General features: G+C 45.5%; 1 protein-coding gene across 3 annotated transcripts in view; it reads left to right on the top strand.

Moving 5' to 3' along the window:
* Positions 1 to 21051, top strand: part of TMEM232 (transmembrane protein 232) — a 212682-nt gene that overhangs the window by 46523 nt on the left and 145108 nt on the right. For all 3 annotated transcript variants that reach the window (XM_084778162.1, XM_084778164.1, XM_084778163.1), the window contains exons 8-10: positions 3349 to 3506; positions 8701 to 8855; positions 18132 to 18255. In XM_084778162.1, coding sequence (XP_084634288.1) covers positions 3349 to 3506; positions 8701 to 8855; positions 18132 to 18255 — 437 coding nt within the window. The remainder of the gene's footprint in view (positions 1 to 3348; positions 3507 to 8700; positions 8856 to 18131; positions 18256 to 21051) is intronic.

Raw genomic sequence — 21051 nt, 5'->3', positions numbered from 1 at the left:
GTGCGCTGGGATGCCACAGCCCATACCTAACCCACTGAGGGTGTGCTGGGATGCCACAGCCCATACCTAACCCACTGAGGGTGCTGGGATGCCACAGCCCATACGTAACCCACTGAGGGGGTGCTGGGATGCCACAGCCCATACCTAACCCACTGAGGGTGCTGGGATGCCACAGCCCATACCTAACCCACTGAGGAGGTGCTGGGATGCCACAGCCCTTACCTAACCCACTGAGGGTGTGCTGGGATGCCACAGCCCATACCTAACCCACTGAGGGGGTGCTGGGATGCCACAGCCCTTACCTAACCCACTGAGGGGGTGCTGGGATGCCACAGCCCTTACCTAACCCACTGAGGGGGTGCTGGGATGCCACAGCCCATACCTAACCCACTGAGGGTGCTGGGATGCCACAGCCCATACCTAACCCACTGAGGGTGTGCTGGGATGCCACAGCCCATACGTAACCCACTGAGGGTGCTGGGATGCCACAGCCCATACGTAACCCACTGAGGGTGTGCTGGGATGCCACAGCCCATACCTAACCCACTGAGGGTGCTGGGATGCCACAGCCCATACCTAACCCACTGAGGGGGTGCTGGGATGCCACAGCCCTTACCTAACCCACTGAGGGGGTGCTGGGATGCCACAGCCCATACCTAACCCACTGAGGGGGTGCTGGGATGCCACAGCCCTTACCTAACCCACTGAGGGGGTGCTGGGATGCCACAGCCCTTACCTAACCCACTGAGGGGGTGCTGGGATGCCACAGCCCATACCTAACCCACGGAGGGTGCGCTGGGATACCACAGCCCATACCTAACCCACTGAGGGTGCTGGGATGCCACAGCCCATACCTAACCCACTGAGGGTGCTGGGATGCCACAGCCCATACCTAACCCACTGAGGGTGCGCTGGGATGCCACAGCCCATACCTAACCCACTGAGGGTGCTGGGATGCCACAGCCCATACCTAACCCACTGAGGGTGCGCTGGGATGCCACAGCCCATACCTAACCCACTGAGGGTGCTGGGATGCCACAGCCCATACCTAACCCACTGAGGGTGTGCTGGGATGCCACAGCCCATACCTAACCCACTGAGGGTGCGCTGGGATGCCACAGCCCATACCTAACCCACTGAGGGTGCTGGGATGCCACAGCCCATACCTAACCCACTGAGGGTGCGCTGGGATGCCACAGCCCATACCTAACCCACTGAGGGTGCTGGGATGCCACAGCCCATACCTAACCCACTGAGGGTGTGCTGGGATGCCACAGCCTATATGTAACCCACTGAGGGTGCTGGGATGCCACAGCCCATACCTAACCCACTGAGGGTGCTGGGATGCCACAGCCCATACCTAACCCACTGAGGGTGCTGGGATGCCGCAGCCCATACCTAACCCACTGAGGGTGTGCTGGGATGCCACAGCCCATACCTAACCCACTGAGGGTGCTGGGATGCCACAGCCCATACCTAACCCACTGAGGGTGCTGGGATGCCACAGCCCATACCTAACCCACTGAGGGTGCTGGGATGCCACAGCCCATACCTAACCCACTGAGGGTGTGCTGGGATGCCACAGCCCATACCTAACCCACTGAGGGTGCTGGGATGCCACAGCCCATACCTAACCCACTGAGGGTGCTGGGATGCCACAGCCCATACCTAACCCACTGAGGGTGTGCTGGGATGCCACAGCCCATACGTAACCCACTGAGGGTGTGCTGGGATGCCACAGCCCATACCTAACCCACTGAGGGGGTGCTGGGATGCCACAGCCCATACGTAACCCACTGAGGGTGCTGGGATGCCACAGCCCATACGTAACCCACTGAGGGTGCTGGGATGCCACAGCCCATACCTAACCCACTGAGGGTGTGCTGGGATGCCACAGCCTATATGTAACCCACTGAGGGTGCTGGGATGCCACAGCCCATACCTAACCCACTGAGGGTGTGCTGGGATGCCACAGCCCATACCTAACCCACTGAGGGTGCTGGGATGCCACAGCCTATATGTAACCCACTGAGGGTGCGCTGGGATGCCACAGCCCATACCTAACCCACTGAGGGTGCTGGGATGCCACAGCCCATACCTCACCCACTGAGGGTGTGCTGGGATGCCACAGCCTATATGTAACCCACTGAGGGTGCTGGGATGCCACAGCCCATACCTAACCCACTGAGGGTGTGCTGGGATGCCACAGCCCATAAGTAACCCACTGAGGGTGCTGGGATGCCACAGCCTATATGTAACCCACTGAGGGTGTGCTGGGATGCCACAGCCCATACCTAACCCACTGAGGGTGCTGGGATGCCACAGCCCATACCTAACCCACTGAGGGGGTGCTGGGATGCCACAGCCCATACGTAACCCACTGAGGGTGCGCTGGGATGCCACAGCCCATACCTAACCCACTGAGGGGGTGCTGGGATGCCACAGCCCATACGTAACCCACTGAGGGTGCTGGGATGCCACAGCCCATACCTAACCCACTGAGGGTGCTGGGATGCCACAGCCCATACCTAACCCACTGAGGGTGTGCTGGGATGCCACAGCCCATACGTAACCCACTGAGGGTGCGCTGGGATGCCACAGCCCATACCTAACCCACTGAGGGGGTGCTGGGATGCCACAGCCCATACGTGACCCACTGAGTCCACTACGATCACCTGAGACTGGATAAGCCATCAGAGAGCTCATCCCTGAGGACACTGCATAGTAACTGTATATATGCATTAATATATACCATGTATAATGGACAATTATATATTGCATAATATACACAATATGTTAAACCATATGTTTTAGTTTAAAAATCTGAGGATTCCATAGATGAGCACTACACTGACATCGCTCTCACCCCTCCTCTCCTCCTCCAATTCTTCCAGCCTCTTTTCAGACTCATGACCTCTTCTTTAATTACATCCATGAGCCTATGTATCTATGAGCAGAGCATGTTGAATCTCTTTAGTGTTGCTCATGTATGTGTGTGTTTAGGGCTGACCGCTGGGGACTCTCACACAGCTCTGCCCCATAGAGGAAGAGAAACCTTAGCCAGTGGCTGCTGGGAGCAGGAGAATAGTGATAGTATTTGATTGTACATCCAACTATCACACAAAGCTGCTCTGAGTTTATACAAACTCCAATGGTATTTATTTAAGATGCAGTTCTCTTCCTCACCACCAGAGGGCACACATACCATTATAAATTTTCACTAGGCAGAGCAAAGCACAACAGGAGGAAGTATTGAATTTAATTATACTTTAATAGCTAAAAGAGAAACGGAGCACAGTGCTAGACAGTAATAAAACATTTCTCACAGATTTATTTTTCTTCTAACAGCACTTTACTTCTCGGAGGTGTCCTACCACAGGTACCCGAACATCTTCTCAAATGTGCAGTTCATCCTGAAAACAGCGGAGATTATATGGGAGAGAGAACTCCTTTCTGAAACAGTTGTGGGAAACACAAGTGGAGCAGAGGACGTATGTTCCGACTTGGTAGGTAAACAGACGTGGTGGGTATGCCTGCCGCATATCTGTGAGATAAACTTGCTGTGATTATATACGCCTTCTCATCAATGCAGCATGCCCTACCGGAACTGACCGTAGCTGGGGAGGTGAGTGGGGGGGGGGGCAGTGATTAGCAGATATTCTTGGATCATAGATTGCTAGCTGAGGAACGGGCCTTCAATGTGATTTGTTACTTTCTTGAGAGGCACAGTGGCGTAATACGCCTTCCACACAGGTTCCATCTCTTGTAAGAACAAATCATAGCATAACTTAGGTTCACAAGTTAACATTTTAGGGGCTGGAGAGATGGCTCAGCAGTTAAGAGCTGGCCGCTCTTCCATAGGTCATTAGTTCAATCCCCCGCAACCACATGGTGGCTCACAACCATCCACAATGAGATCTGGTGCCCTCTTCTGGCCTGCAGATGTACATACAAGCAGAACACTATACATAATAAATAAATATTAAAAAAAAAAAACCCAAGTTAACATTTTAGCACATTCTATTTCATTAAGGGGAAGGATGTAAAATATGTAAAATATGGTGGCACATGCTTTTAATCTCAGCACTGAGGAGGCAGAAGCAGGCAGATTTCTGTGACTTCAAGGCCAGCCTTCCCTAGGGAGTTTAAAACCAGCCAGAGCTGCACAGTGAGACCCCTCTCCCCCAAATTTCAAATTGAGAGATTAAAATAATTCTAGTACATGAAGTTAAATTTTCTTGTATTATTAATAACCAATTTATTCAATAAGCACTAATTATGCAAACACAAGTCCAATGAGCCATGTAATTGTGTATAAGACAGATGCTTTTCAGAGGATAAACTTCAGTCTATTTGGAAGTAATCTATTTCCTTTGCTCAAATATTTTCTGAAAAATAAGGATTTTTTTCATTATTTTTATTTTTATAGTTTATAAACAGAAATTTTGCTCTTTTTAATTTCTCAAAAAGAAAAAAAATTGTGTTTCTTGCTTGTGTGTATGGTGTGCATGCACATATTTACTCAGGTTCCCATGTGTGTTGGTATGCATATGTGCAGTGTGCATGCATGTGTGTTTGTGTGGAAGGGGAGGCCAGAGGCAAATGCTGGAACTTTCTGTGATTTAGTTCTCTGGACTATCTTTATTGAGGCAAAGTCTGTCCTTGAACCTGGAGATGCTCCATTCTAGCTGGCTGGTCTAGCTTGCTGGGACCCCCTGTCTGCACCTCCAGAGAGCGGGGCTTACAGGTGTGATGCCCGAGTGGCCTCGTTTTTATGTGTGTGCTATGGACAACACGCCAGCCCTAAGCTTATACAGCGGCACGTCATCCAGCCAGCCTTCTCCCCAGCCTGAACCCAATGCAAATTCTAATGATAGGACATTTGTGAAAGGAACTTTTATTCGCCTGGTTCAGTTGTCTTGGAGGCTAACTGCCTCCTTCTGCTAACCTAGGGCTAGTCCTGGAAGCCTCCATACAATCTAACCCCAGCCTAGAATGTTTCAGCCTCTGAGACTTACTGCTTAACAAGCTCACCCTTACTTGTTCTCACTGAGCTCTGGGCTGCCTGGTTCAACCCAGCTGATCTGGCTCAAACTCCTCTCCCGGCTGACTTGTTTAATCTGGCTTCTCTCTAGGCCTGGAATTGCTCTGCTTGGCCTCAAAATAACTCAGCAATCTGCTCTAATCTTCTGGCTTCTTCTTTTCTGGCCTGTTCCGTCTTCACCTGAGTTCATTCTCTGTAGCTCATCTCTCTGTTACTGTCCTGGTAAAACTGCATCCATGAAGCGAGTCCAGGGCAGCCAGGGCTACACAGAGAAACCCTGTCTCAAAATACAAAACAAAACAAAACACCCCTGCCTCTTAAGTAGCTTCCCTGTTCTCACTCTTCTGGTGAGAGTTGGGTGTATCCTATTCTGTCAAATCTTCTCTGATTTGTCACCTTTCCTGCCACTCAGACATCACTTTCAAACATGGGTGCTTCCTTCTACAAACTAACTTTACCTTTGTTTGGAATTAAAGGCTGTATCGTCCAACCTGGATCTAACCCTGAAACTAGTTCTCTACCAGGCTGGCCTTGAGCTCAGGTCTGTTTGCCTCTGTCTCCTGGATTAAAGCTGTGTTTGTATTCCAGCCGGATCCCACAGACCGAGAAGATCTTGGCATGTAGTCTCTTGCCAGAGCAGCCATGTTCTGAATTAACATTCCTCTACAGACATTTGTGAAAATTCCTTTAAAAAATATCTGCATTTATATGTGACCTCATAGCCTTGCCACGTTTCCTTTCGTGCCTTTCAAACATTAACTACAAATTTAAGAGGAGGAAATACCTGCTATTATGTAGGTTGTAACTTTTAAGCTTAAGTATTTGTCTCTTGCCTCATTAATGTTAAGCCGTCTAAGTAATTTGAAACATTTGGTTATAATTAGTAAGGAATGCAAATTGTGTCTCGAAAAAAGAAGCACTTGTTTCAGAGTTTAAAATGTGTTTTGATGACAAACACACTTAAAATAAGATATTAAGCTGTAGAAAGAATACTGGGCCTGAAGAATAATGCCCTGCTTGATAACAGCCTGTGTCATCTAGGGGAGCCTGTTCAGCTTTTCTCTACCTGCATTTGCAGGTACACACACACACACACACACACACACACACACACACACACACACACACACACACACAAAAGCTCTGTTCATTTGCATGATCACATCACCACCACCATCACCGCTGCCTTACTGGAGAAATAAAACTGTAGTTTGTAGATAAAATGCCATAAAAACATAGACATTAATAATGAAACCACGCTTAGGTGTTCGCTCTGACCTAGGCAGTTCACAATGGCTTTCAGCGGAGAGCGTGGCTACGCGGAAGGACTGTGGCATCTCAGTGTTGTATCCCTAGGTATGGTGCTGCGCAAGCTTAGCCACACCAGGCTCTAGCTCAGGAGAGGCCACAGTTAGTTTCCATGCTAGCGCTCTTGAAGAACATTTCCACCATTGGAAGCAACAGAAGTGTGCTGCTGGAAGGGGCAAAGCCGACGACAGCTCACGGAACGAACGCGTCTGCCGAGCGTGACATGCGCAGTCGCAGATTCTTTCGGCGTTTTTCCACTTTGTAGAACAAAGGACCTAAATTCTATTTCGGCTCCATTCGTGTGATTCTCTGAGGGGACTGTAACACATTTGGGGCTGTCAGGTTTATTACCTTTCTTTTTCTCCTCCAATTACTTTATAATATAAAGACTATAACGGATAGTGGAGCCACAGTGCTCCTAAATCACTGCTCGGCTAATCAGCACCGATTCACGGCGTGATTGCAAGCCCTAAAGTTCCCTGGTTTCTACCCAATTTCTCCTGTGTGTCTTTTCTAAGCCAGCCTTTCCAGTTCAGTTGAACACCTGCGCATCCAATACCCATTTCATTCCTTACTTTGGGGAATGAAAGAGGAAAAAGAAGAGATAACAGAACGTGAAAGCTGCGTAGTGGCCATTTTTCCTCCTTATTGATGCTTGATTACAGTCCAGGATTTATTGATCTATCCATCACCCCTTGTCTTCGGATTATACTAAAAGGTTCATCCACAGCCTATATTGGCCATTGTAAAATATCTTGTGTTTAATGCTTATAAAGATGGAGTAAAAAGCAATTGCTGAATTCGTTGTACAACCTACGCTAGAACTGCTTTAAAAATCCGGTAGAATTGACATATTATAAGATCCACAATACAGGTTATTGGTTTTATCTACAAGTAGGAAACTCTCTTTCCTTGACGCTGGCTGGACACAGTTTCCTCTTTTAACGTTCAAGTGATCCAGAGCCATGGATTCCCGCCAACTTTGACAAGCGCTAACACTTTCATTAGCCTGGCAACTGCAGGGGCCGATTGCCGGATTGAATTTCCCACTCTGTCCTCTGCTCGGTGGCAGAGCTGAATTTTCTAAGCACAGTTGTCACGCCATAATAATAACATAGTTCGTTGGAGAATACTTTAAACTCGGCTGAAGTGGAGTAGGCCCTTTATTAAATGCTATTATCTGAAGTACAAACAGTTCCCTGAAAAGTAGCAGACACACCAATTTTATATTCTGACGTGATTAGTGGCCTCTTCTCCTCTTGTATTTTACACACTCAAGAAGCAGAAAGGCGTGATCAAAATCTGGGACACTCTGCTGTACCGTGGGTGTAAAATTTCCGTCATTTGCTAAAAGACGCTAAGCGCGGCATCGCGATGAGACACACGCCTTTAAAAACTGGGAGCATTATCCCGTCGGTCACGTTGCCATTTGGCTAACACGGTTGCAATAAGAGGACTTTTCACAGCAGTGCCACCGACCCCTAAAGTCACTGAGAACAAGATGAAACTCAGAATGTCACATCTGAGCAGCCACAGCAGAACAACCACCCCCCCTGCCCCCCCCCTCCCTCAGGCTCATCTCTGTGGTAAAAGAGCCTGATCACTCAAGGGAAATGCACTTATCGTCTCATAAATGCCAGGGTGATGGAGTTACCTGAATTCCCAGTACGTCAGCAGCTCTTTGGTAGGAGTGGGTCTCACAGCAGTCACGGGACAAGTTGTAGACACAGTCCAAGGCTGGGCGGCGAGGGAGGGAGATGAAGGGGTCACAGGAAGCAGTCAAAGAAAAAGAAGAAAGAAGACAGGCAGGCAGGCAAGCAGAAAGAGATGGAAACATATTCTCTAAAGTCATTGGATCCTGGCTTGGTGCTTATAAAATTATCATCCAGTAAAAGTCACGCTCGGTCCCCGCCCTTTTGTATATTTGTACACATGCTCATGTGTATGCAACTGTGTATCTCTGTGTGCCTGGAAGCCAGGGGTCAACACCTGGTATCTTCCTCTTGCCGCTGTCTACGGACCCGGTACTGTGGTGACTGACAGGCCCCATTATGCCCAACTTCATTGTCAGCGCTGCAGATCTGAATTCAGGTCCTTATACTTTTTTTTTTTTTTTTTTTTTACTGTAGACTGATTCATCCCACACAGGGACGTGTAAAATTTTGTGTAAATATTAGGCTTATATCAACTATACGTGCCTAATATAAAAAATACTTAGGAATGCCTCTACTTAGTAAAACATGAAATGAAGCGAGTGTTCATTTTTATTTGTATATTTAAAATGTGTTTCCATGTCTGTGCAAGGTAAAGACCTCTTCGGCAGATCTACCTCCCCAATGTCATTTCAGGGGCGTTTGCAGCTGAGTGAGGGGGGCTATGAGATCAACCACCTGCTCTGGCACTCCGTGGCTGCCTGGTCCTGCGTTCAGAACAACAGTCCTCAGCTGGATAAAGTGCTTGCGCACCTCCTCATTCACAAAGCACAGCTTCAGACGAAATGCTGGTAAGGGCAACCCTATAAATCCAGAGCGACTCGGAGAGACCTTTGCGCTGAAATGTTAATCACGGCTCCGCTGACTAGCAATGCACTTTATGGTCCCGGCTCCAAAGACAAAAAGTGATGCGCGTGCTTTATTGTGGTCGTATCAGTGAATTGCTGCCTCTCTGTTGTCTTGTTGTGCTGGCTGCTCTGGGTAGTTTGTCTCTAGTACATGAAAAGTGCTACTGATCAGGAATCTGTTCCCGTGTTTAAAACATTTCTCCTCGTGGTGTTAGAAGGCAGCGATGAGGTCATCTGTTGGGTGTTCGATTGGAATGTGCTGAACCTGCTTCTGCTTTTTCAAAGAATATACAAGAAAATTAAAGCCCAGTAAGGGTCGGCTTCTTCTAGTGCGTGTGCTGATTTAAGGAGGAATATAGGGGGAAAGGGACATAGAGGGACTACAAAAGCAGGCTGGGTGCAGTGGACCTTAGTTTGTATAGACTGACCAATAATAATTGTCTATACCTGTAGTTCAGTGTGATGTTTAGTGTGTGCGTGTGCACTCAAAACTCAAGCTAATTGACATACTTACCATCTCTCATACTTGTTTCTTCTTGGTGAGAATGTTAAAACCTATGGTTAAAAATGTGAATTTGCAGTGTGTTGATGATGGTCACCGTGCTGTGCGGATTCGCTAGAACTCCGACCCACTGGTTAACGTTCTCTCTTTCTGTATTCCAGCTGCCGTCCTTCCAGGCCTCAGATTAGCTTCTCATTAGACCTCTAAGAATTTGGATTTCACACGTGAGATGATTTCTTTACTAAGTCCTATTCACTTGGTGTGGTATTTTCCAAGTTCACCCATGTTGTCACGGAAGGCAAGATGTTTTTTCCTCTGAACTGAAGGCTGAATTTGTGTCTTGCTACTGAGTGGAAGCAGGCATCTATTTAGCAGTCTGATTCCAGTTTCTTTGATCCTGGGTCAGAAGAGCAATTGCTGGGTCATAGGATATCTTATTTAGAGTTTTTTGTTTTCGAGGTGTTTTAATACCCCTTTTCATTTTGGCTTTTATTATTGTTGTTGTTGTTATTGTTGCTGCTGCTGCTGCTGCTACTACAATTACTACTACTACTACCTGAAGTTTTTTTCTTTTTTTTCTTATTCCTCACAATTACCTTCTGCCTCATTGCAGTACCCATGGTAGCAGGCATGAGGTGGCAGTTCACACCCACAATAGCAGGCGTGAGGTGGCAGCTCATATCCACAGTAACAAGTGTGGTGTGGCAGTTCATACCTACAGTAATAGGTGTGAAGTGAGAATTCACCAAGACTTCAGTTTTCATTACTTGATTAGTGAGGTGGAGCGTAGCTCACATAATTGTGAGCTGTCTGTACCTTTAAGAACTGTCAAGTCAGGGCTGTTGTCTTTTAAATTGGGTTATTTATTTGCCTGATCTTTATTTGAGATCCTAATTTGTTTTGCATATCAATTCATCAGATATATACTTTTCTCCACACAGGAGTTCTCGCCCCCCTCTCCCCTCCCCTCTCTCCCCCCCTCCCCCCCCTCTACTTTATCCTCTCCTTCTTCCTCTCTTTCTTCTTCTATCTCTCGTTGACAGAGCCCTGAGTAGCTCAGCTTAGGTTTGAACTTACTGTGCCGTCCAGGCTGGCCTTAAGCTCACAGTAACCCCTGCCCCTCGCCTCAGCCTTGTGTTAACTGTCTAACCATTTTTAATGTTACTGTATCAACGTACATTTAATTAATTTGCTGACATTTGTGTTTAAGGCCGACACTAGGCCTTTAAGATCCAGCTGTTTTAGACTACTACTTCATAGATTTGGGGTGAGAGACAGGACAAGCTGCTGTTATTTTAAAAATGAAACTGGAGTCAGTTTAGTGTGTTTGCCAGAGGCTGGAGAAAGGTTCTAAGAGTCACAGTAGAGGGTGTTTCCCAGGATATCACTGCACTGTCAACTGGTAACTTCCTGGGTCATCTGAATCTTTGCTTCGTTTTTTGTCTGGGCGGACGTGAGAATCATCGAGGAGGGCGAGACAGGAGTTGCACAGTGTTGAAGGGTAGAGGGGTAAACTGATCTAGTGGTCAGTAGTGACTGCAGATAAGAGAAAGGGCACAGCAATTGCCTGGATGTTGCCAAATTGTTTCGATACTGTTTCCTTTGTTTACTTTTTCATTTTAAGAAAGCAGTCTTTCTTTAGAAAAATAACTACATGATTCTAGTCAACATAACACTATTGGTGTTCAGAAACTGTGGCCATTGAGACGGCTCCTGGTTTACCATTAAGACTGAGAATCTGAGTTCAATTCCTGGAGCATGCACACTGGAAGATGAGATTCCATTCCCTGAAACTGCTCTTTTACCTATGTGCCTTGGCATGTTCCTGTATACATGCCTGCAACACACAAGCGAGCACACACACCATACTTAAAGCTTATCTTTAAGCGTGTCTTAGTCTGTGTTCCATTGCTGTAAAGAGACACCATGACCATGGCAACTCTTACAAACCAGAACATCTAACTGGGGCTGGCTTACAGTTCAGAGACTTAGTCCATGGTTGCCATGGCAGGAAACATGGCAGACATGGCGCTGGAGAAGGAGCTGAGGGCTCTGCATCTAGGTTGGCAGGACGAGAACTGGCTTGAGCTTCTGAGGCCTCAAAGCCCATGCCCATCGAGACACGTCTCCTGCCCCAACAAGGCCACACCACCTAATAGTGCCAATCCTTGTGGGCCAAGTGCTCACACACACACACACACACACACACACACACACACACACACACACACACACACACTAATACACTGTGTCATAGAATTAAAGTAGCCTTGCTGGGGGTCATGATGTCCCAAGAGGAAAGGGTGCCCTAAAACCAACGCAGTATAGAGCACAAAGGAGAATTAGAGGAACGGCAGCCCCACCCCAGCTGCCACACAGTGGCCTTTGTGTACCCAGAGCTGGAGAGAGGCTGCTTGCTGGAAGACAGGCCTCTCCTTAGTATGGTTACATTTCAAACTCTTGTTTTATCCTCTCAAGGCTCTTCTCTGTAGTTTGGCCTTTCACAAAGTGTCCCATTTTCTTTGGAGAGCCAGCTCAAGCCAACTCCAAAGGCTTTCAAATCTAATAAGAAAAAAAATATGTATTTCGATTCAATTTTTGGCCAACAGAGGTGACTGGAGTGTTCAGTGAAATACCATTACATAAAATCCCATGTCCCCAAGCAAAATAGCCAGTCTCACGTGCCCTGTGTGTGTATCCCAAAAATGCTCAATGATTTCAAACTGTCTCAATGTGCCAAATGTTTGTCAGATTTTAGAGTAGAAAGGATCAGGTTTTGGGGGACAGTAGGCCCTGCACGTTCAGATTAGGTCACTGCCATCCGTTGTCTGTCTGTCTCCTCAGCCTTGGTAACTTCGGTGTTTGTGAGGAAGTCTCACTGCAGGGTTTAGACAAAGGTCATGGTGTTGACTTTCTTCACCCTATGAGTTGAGGTGGCTGCGGGTGCATTTTCTACTTCCTGCTTCACTGGCTCTTCTTGGTTCTTATCCCACTCCCCCTAGGTCTACAGGGCCCCTCACTGTTTGTAAGCACTTAGTCTGCTGGCAGGAAGTATACATCTATGCATCGCCACATCATCATCCAGTGAAAAAAATGTTCACCCTCAAGTCCGTCCGTAGACCTGCGTTCCCGATCTCTTACTGCCTGTCCCATTTTTAATGAGTCACTTACTGTGGATGAACCAGTTTGTTGACCATTTAGAGACAAAAGAACCGTCTCCCCCTCATCATTTCTCCCTTCCCTTTCCTCCCTGCAAACCCTCCCACGGAACCCCCTCTCTCTTTCAAATCACAACCTCTTGAATTATTGTTACATACGTGGGCACAATATATAAGATACAAAATGTCCTGCTCAGTCTGTGTAATATACTTGTATGTATACGCCTTCTGGCTTCTTAAAAAGTTTCTGAGATGTTTAAATAAGACAATTCTCCCCTACAGTCTTTACGCTCTTCCAACTCAAATTTGAACCAATTTTCCTTAGCTAGTCTCTGGCTGGCTGAGATTTCACTTCAGTATATTTCATCATAAGCTAATAAAATTGGTTTCTCCTCTCCTCCTCTCTCTTTTCCTCCCCTCCTCTCCTCTCCTCTCCCCTCCTGCTCTCTCTTGCCTACCCCTCCCCTCTCCTCCTCTCCCCTCCTGCTCTCTCTTGCCTACCCCTCCCCTCTCCTCCTCTCCCCTCCCCCCCCCTCTCCCCTCCCCTCCTCTCCCCTCCCCTCCCTTTCCCTGCCCTCCCCTCCTCCCCTTCCCTGCCCTCCCCTCCCCTCCCTTTCCCTGCCCTCCCTTCCCTACTCCCTCCTCTTTCCTCCTCCCTCTTCCTCTTTATATTTTGAGACAGAGTCTCTCACTTGGCTAGCTTTGAGTTCACTGTGTAGGCTAAGCTGTCCTCGAACCTAGAGAAATCTGCCTGCCTCTGTTTCTCCCTTTCCTAACCTAGTTGTCTGAATGAGCTGCAAATACCCCTGTTGCAGCTCACACTTCTGCCTCCTCTCTATTTCCCACGTCCACAGCCTTGTGCAGTCCTAGCACTGCTGTTGCCATTTCCCAACTGCCCTCTGGGATATAGATGTTTCCCTCAACAGTGTGTCATGCGTGACATGCTGCCAGGATGACAGCATAAACGTGATCCCATCCCTCTTGAGCTCGACGTTATTTACTAAGCCATGGTTCTCCGCAGCACAGGAGCTGCAGCCCAGTTAATGCCGCACAGCTTACCAGGATAATGGAAAACCAGTAGGAGCAGCAAGGGCAGATCCTGATGGCTGGATTCACTGCCGGTGGCCGTGGAGACGAGACAGGAGGACTCTGTGGCGGTGTGCCTGACAAACAGAAGCCACAGCTCCTTGACAGTGCCTTAGTTTCCCCCAATGGCTTCCCTGCATCCACAGGAATGAAGGAACCCCTGTAATCCAGAAGGGTCACCTCAGCACAAAGCACAGCATGCACACGTTTGTGGTCCACAATGCAGACTAGACTAATAGATTTCCACTAACCCTGTTCTACTTGGTCTGTTAATATACTCTTGTGTTTCTTTATGGCATTAAACTAATTATTTAAAAGTTGCTACCTTCTACTTAGTGAATTAGTGATTTATTTGCACTGAATTATGCGTGCTTCTGCGAAATCCTCCTGTCTCTGCCTCCCATCTTGTCAGGGAGCCTTGGGATTACATATGTGTTCCATGTTGCATCCGGCTGGTTTACATGGATTTGGGGGATTAGAATTCAGGTCCTTGTGTGGCCAGTGCCTTACCCACTGAGCCACATCCCTGGGGCCCTGTAAGAAATATTCTTAAGAGTCATGGTCTTCTCTGAGTAACCAGACTGATACTTATTTTACTTAGCATATATTTTCACTGGTCCCATGGGATTCTGCTTGGCCATTTTTTTTTCACTTAATCTCAGAATGAGAAGATATTCATGAAATTTGACATTTAAAGGGAAGATATTTGTGTCCATGGACGTTAACGTTGTGTGTTAGCACAGTGGTTTTAAGTAGTTGAAGACTGTGAGCGTGCCACTGTACTCATCAAGGACTCCGCGTGTCGTCACTTCCGTAGCTCACACACGAGGAGAAAGCCCAGCCCTGCATCCATGGCATTGCTTCTCCTTACACCCTCTCTATGTGTGTCTACACATATTTTAGCTTTTTGAAACTTGCTAACTCTGAAGAAATCTGAGGAGATAAAAGTGAAATGAAGCAGAGAATTAAGATTATAAATATATATATATGTTTTTTGAGACAGGGTTTCTCTGTGTAGCCTTGGCTGCCCTGGGCTCGCTTTGTAGACCAGGCTGGCCTTGAACTCACAGCGATCCTCCTGCCTCTGCCTCCCAAGTGCTGGGATTAAAGGCCTGCGCCACCACGCCCGGCTCTGAATATATTTTTTTAAAAAGTCCAGGATCCCAAGGTAAAGGATCGTTTCTCTATTTTTAATTTTTTTTGTGATTCTGTGAATCACAGGATAAACTGAAGCTGAATGCGCTTATTTCTCCCTGCAATTTTTTTCCTTTGAGTGTTGACAGTGGGGGTTCCTTAGTGCTTTTCCTCATCCAGGTCTACCAAGGTTACCAAGGTTACGGCTTGGGCTGTCCCCGTATGTTGCTGTGTGACTGACCCTTCTTGTTATCAGATTTCAAGGTCGCGCAGAGTTCAGTATAGTCAGAGTTTTCCAGAACATTTGAATTCCATTCCTGCAGAAGTACAACCCGCTCCCTGAGGATGCAGCCTGGAGGAGCAAAGACCCTGGGATGGTCAGTTAACGGTGGCCTCGGCTCCTTACAGATGTGTGTGGGTGTGAGCAATTGTGAAGCCGGCATCAGTCTCTTTGTTTACGCACTTGGGGGCAGTGCACGGCGCCTGAACCCTACGTGCTACCTGTTTGGTTCCAAAGCGTTGTTAAATCAGGTTGCTGCTAACTGAACTCCCCCTGCAGATTTTAATGAGCCCAGAAGGAGGTAGTGGTGTGTAAGAACTTCCGGGCCATTCCAGCTCCACCTCTTCTGTGTGCATTGATTTTCAATTTTGACTTTTAACAAATTTCAGCTCCCATGTGTGTCGATGCTTCTATTCTATTTTCGGCAGAAGCAGTATTACTTATAGAAGGTATTGCAGTCAGCAGCATTGATTGAAACTAGTGTGTTTCTAGCGAGGCAGCATCTTTCTGCCGTTAAGTGGCTGGCACTGAGACGGTTTTCAATCCATAGTGCAGTGAGCGTGCCCTAGTTTAGATATAGCTTTCCTGACAAAGGGGGTGGGGGGAAGGAGGGCAGAAGAAAGTCTAAAGAGGCGTGCTGTCCTCAGGGGCGGGCAGGGGCGGGGAAGCTCCTGAACTCTGTCTTCTGTGAGCCTTGGCCCACCTAGGAAGCATGTGCGAGGAATGACTCACTCACAGGACTTCTTTCAGTTACTCTGAGGCTTGACAGGGTACGTTAACAAACTCCTTGGCTTTTAGCTAAGGAGAAATAATAATTCAGTTCAACACTTTAATCTGGCCATTCCAAGTTGGTAATGACCCATGACTCTCAGATTTTGTTATTTATATAGACAAGTGAATTAAGAGCAAGCCAGGGGGAAAGTGACTGCAAGGTGCTGTGCCATTTGTTCAGTAGCATATACTTAGGAGCAAAGCTAAAGTGCTGAGCAATATTTCTGACCTGGAAGTCCATGATCAAATATGCTGCGTTGGGTGTACTGGCTGGGATTTGGGCATGTCAGAGAAATCCAGCAACACTCGGTGATCAGGTAGGGCTTCAGTTATGCCCAGGACAAGCAAAGCATTGTATTGCAGGTGCTTGGGTCCTCCTGACTCCTGGACATTCAAGTTCTGGTATTAGTATGTATTTTAGGCAGGAGGAAAAGGATGAAGGAAGGAGATGAATTTTTTTTCTAAATAAACTATTTTTAAAAAATTAACCAGAAACCTCATAGCTTACCTAGGAATCTCTCTTTGTACGCCTCCTTCAGCCTCAGCTTACCAAGTAGAATTACAGGGGGGTCTCACCACATCTTGTGGTATAATTTTGTTTCTATCTCATTGACCAAACCAATGTCACACAGTGTTTCCAATCTTCAAGGACATAAGGAGTTAATTTTAAGTCAAATGTACTGGGCTATAACTTAGATATAATATGTACTTAGATATAATCTCAGTACATTTTTATATAGATCTGTCATTTTTGACCAATCTACTCATACATTGCATCCAAGACACACAACATCCCATGTTGAGGGGACAGTCTGGGCCAAGCATTTTGCTGTCTTGAGTGAAAATTGGGCTCTCTGAAGCAGGCAACAGTTGGTGTCCACCACAGTATGCTTTAGTGTTGAAACACTTAAGAAATGGCTTAGAAAAGAAAGAACCGCAAACCAATACGCTATGTCAGAGAAGATCTTAGTTACAGCTCTGTGAGCACTGAAGGAAATGTGCACATGCTTCGCAAGCTTGTCTGTGTGTACAATCCGTAATGGTGAAAAGAAAGGCATTTGAAAAGTCTAAAATGAGTGCAAAGCCATCACATTTAAACCAAGTGGGATAATTGATGTGAAAATCCCTTGGGATCTGTAAAACTCTATCACTGTATTTAGAAGAATTGTCTTTGCATGAGAAGGCGTTCCTTTTTTGTATCTTTTATAACCTATTTTATTAGCATTTATTAATTGTAGAAAATAACGGGTTCCATTGAAAAATTTTACACAAGCACAGAATGCGTTTCGATCATGTCTACCATCCCGCTGCTCGGTGTCTCAGTCTTCACCCCGCCTCCTGCAGCATCCCATCCCTTTCTACCATCTTGCCTTTTTTGGGGGGGGTGTCTAGATTCTGAATAAAAGGGAAGCATGCACACTTGTTTTCCTTAGCCTGGCCTATCTCACTTGCATGTTGTGTGTCTGTGTAGGGAACGGGTGATGGATGAACCCCAGCTTAATGACCCGAGTTAGTACTGAAATCCAGTTTTACAATTACAATACTCAGGATGTTAAACTTGTTAAGTACCCAAAGGCAAGGCAACAAACAGATCTGTATGCAGGCAATTTGCTATCTCTTAATTCTCTTTCAGCCTATGTCTATTTTGGTTGGGTGAACCAAGAGCAATGCCACAAAATCCATAGGTTCTGGAAAACCCCATTATGTCCAAATATTAACAGCTAACAACTTTAAGTTTAAATTCCCACTTACACATCATTTAAAAAAAACCTAGCCTATGATCTTATTCACTTCTGTGAAATATACATTTTATTTCAAGAATATTTCACTTTTTAAAAAAATAAGATAATACCGAAGTTTTAGAATATTTACCAAGATAGTTTGTCATTTGTTCTATAAGTTAGAAAACAAAACATTCTTTAAATTGACCTCATTGAATCATTTTCAGGGAAATGGACTCAGGCCTTCTTGGAATGACTTGAGGGTCCCTCTGGAGAGCCCCAGCCTTTGACTGTTGCACCAGGCAGGAGTGTGAAGAGAGGGGAGAGCCTCACAGTTCTTATTACTCCAGTCTCGTCAGTCCAGTATCTCAAATTCACACATCTTCCAAAAATGTCACTTTTTTTTGTAGACTTTTATTATAATTGATGCCAACCAGAACCTTTCAATATTGAAAATAAATGTATCTGACAATCCAGTCATTAGCTTCATTTGGTTTCAATGCCTTTTTGTTAAAATTGACTAATGTTGTGCTGTATTAAGGTCTTTACCATTTGTTCACAATCCAGGTTGGATTCAGCGCTGGCTTTATTGGTCCTGGGAGAAGCAGCTAAGCTGAACATGGCCTGCTTAAAGACGCTGATGGACCTCGTGAGAGATTTCCTTTTGAGCATCTTGTCTGCTAAGAATCAGGTAATATCTTACAATTTAGATGTGAAAAAAGACCTTAGTGGAAACGTGCTTTATTCCTACCATTATGTAAATTACACATCATATTTGAGCATGTGATATGTATAAATATGTACTGATTCTGACTAAATGTAAAAGCGAATACTCACTTGCTACAACTTCACTATTTATTATAAACTCTTTTCTTTATTATTATGTCTGTTAAATTTTGTACTAACATGTTCACTATCATCTATTTGTATGCACTTATCTGTCCCTAGAGACAAGAACCACATGGCTGACAGGGTTAGAACCAGAAGAGCAACCAGCTTTACGTGCCCTTCACAGCCTGTGCCCATCACCTGCGTCAGTCCTTGCTCATCTCCTGACACTTAGCCTTTCTTATTCTCTTTTCTGAGTGTTATACTATAACCATGTGTGCGTTTGCTTACACATATTACTTTGCTTACACACATTACTAGCTAGATTCCACATAAGAGGGAGAAAGTGTCCCAATCAGTGTGAATTTGTGAAACTATACAGATTCAATTATAAGTGGCTCTTCTTCTTCTTCTTCTTCTTCTTCTTCTTCTTCTTCTTCTTCTTCTTCTTCTTTTTCTTCTTCTTCTTCTTCTTCTTCTTCTTCTTCTTCTTCTTCTTCTTCTTCTTCTTCTTCTTCAAAGATTTATTTATTTATTATGCAGACAATGTTCTGACTGCATGTGTGCCTGACAGCCAGAAGAGGACACCAGATCTCATTACAGACAGATGGTTGTGAGCCACCATGTGGTTGCTGGGAATTGAACTCAGGACCTCTGGAAGAGACTCTTAATCTCTGAGCCATCTCTCCAGCCCTCTAAGTGGCTCTTCTAACCATATAGAAACTCTTTAAGATGTGTAGACTTTGAGTCTTGCTAATTTTGATGTGTGGTTTCTTTTATATGTAAATTATTTTTTATGATATTTACGAATATATTTGAAAATTTGACATTTTAATGGAAAGATGATCATTTCATCCTATATTGTTAAATATTAAGGTTGTTTTTGATTTTAACAGTTAATAAAACAGTTAAAAATAGTTAATAAAAATCCTTTTTATTTTTTTCACTTCCCCCCACAGTTTCATATATAAATACAGTGTCTTATGGCTCTATTCCCCCATGTACTATCTCTTACCTTCTCTCGATTGTGCTGACCTATTTCTATTTTTATGTAATTTTATCCTTCCTGTTTTGTTTGATTTTCCTTTTTTGTTTTAATTGAAAAATTTTTATATAATATATTCTGATTATGGGTTTCCCTTCCTCAAGTCCTCCCACCTCCTTGCCCACCCCACTCCACACCTTTCTTCCTTTTTCTCTTTAGAAACCAAACTAAAATCCAAACCAAGCAAGAAAGCAAGCAACCAAAAAAAAAAAAAGATTCAAAGAAAGTACACAAGAAACACACACACACACACACACGTACACACATGTACACACATATACACACACACAGACACACACAGACACGCACATATACACACTCACATACATACGCATACACAGACATATACACACACATACACACATACAAATACATAAAACCCACAAGAACACAAAAGTGGAAACCACAATATATAATCAAAACATGTAGAAGCTTCCTTCTAAAATATATAAAATATATGTGAAGTCACCACATCATAACAGGGGGAGAAAATGTCCCAGTCAGATATCTTTTGACACCACGTGAAACCTCCATGGCCAGGAGCGGGTTACATCTGATTGAGTTGTTGGCCAAAGGGCTCCATGGACTCCTAAGCATCTCAGGCTATTGCCCGGTTTATTGGTTGCTCTCCACAAACTGAGTAGCTCCTGTGCTCTCATGATTGCAACAGCCATGCATGACCAGAACACAGCGTTATGCAGCGTTCCTCCCCAGCCTCTGGCTCTTGCGCTCTCCCCACAGTGTTTAGTGGGCCTTTAGGGGCTGATAAAGACGTACATCCTCTTTAGGGTGTAACACACAACTGTCACGTCTTCTTAACATTTGAGAAGGTTTGAAACTCTATGATCTTCCCAGCCATAAACACAGTTGACCATATTTATAGTATCAGTTCTGTGGGATAGACCTAAAATTCAATCTGAAAGTGGGTGGTTACTTGCATCCCCCAAGGAGTTATGTTGCTCTTGTACAAGTGGGAGCGTCTTGCCTGGCAGATTAGGGTTGTAGCTTTCAGGGTCTACAGCTGGATAAGGCTGTTGATGTTTGTTTCCTAGCAATTTGCACAGGATTGGAACTATGAGTGCCAGCCATCATAAGGAAGCTGTTAGGTCAATTCTAGCTTGATTTCCCTGTGTCCTGTAACCGAAGTATGTGGTATCAATGATAGGCTTTTTGCACCTAGGACTGGAATTCTTTTTTTTAAATTAAAAATATTTTATTCATTTATTCATATTACATCTCAATTGTTATCCCATCCCTTGCATCCTCCCATTCCTCCCTCCCTCCCATTTTCCCCTTACTCCCCTCCCCTATGACTGTGACTGGGGGGGACCTCCTCCCCCTGTATATGCTCATAGGGTATCAAGTCTCTTCTTGGTAGCCTGCTATCCTTCCTCTGAGTGCCACCAGGTCTCCCCATCCAGGGGACATGGTCAAATATAGGGCGCCAGAGTTCATGTGAAAGTCAGTCCCCACTCCACTCAACTGTGGAGAATGTAGGACTGGGATTCTTATAAATAAAAATTTAACTGCATTTTTAAAATTGTTTCTTTTGAATAAATTATTTAGTGAAGTACTATGATCTGTCGCTCTCTCTCTCTCTCTCTCTCTCTCTCT

The sequence above is a fragment of the Acomys minous genome (genome assembly GCF_964271855.1).
Source record: "Acomys minous genome assembly, chromosome: 4".
Classification (NCBI taxonomy): domain Eukaryota; kingdom Metazoa; phylum Chordata; class Mammalia; order Rodentia; family Muridae; genus Acomys; species Acomys minous.
This window is presented reverse-complemented; position numbering and strand designations above follow the sequence as displayed.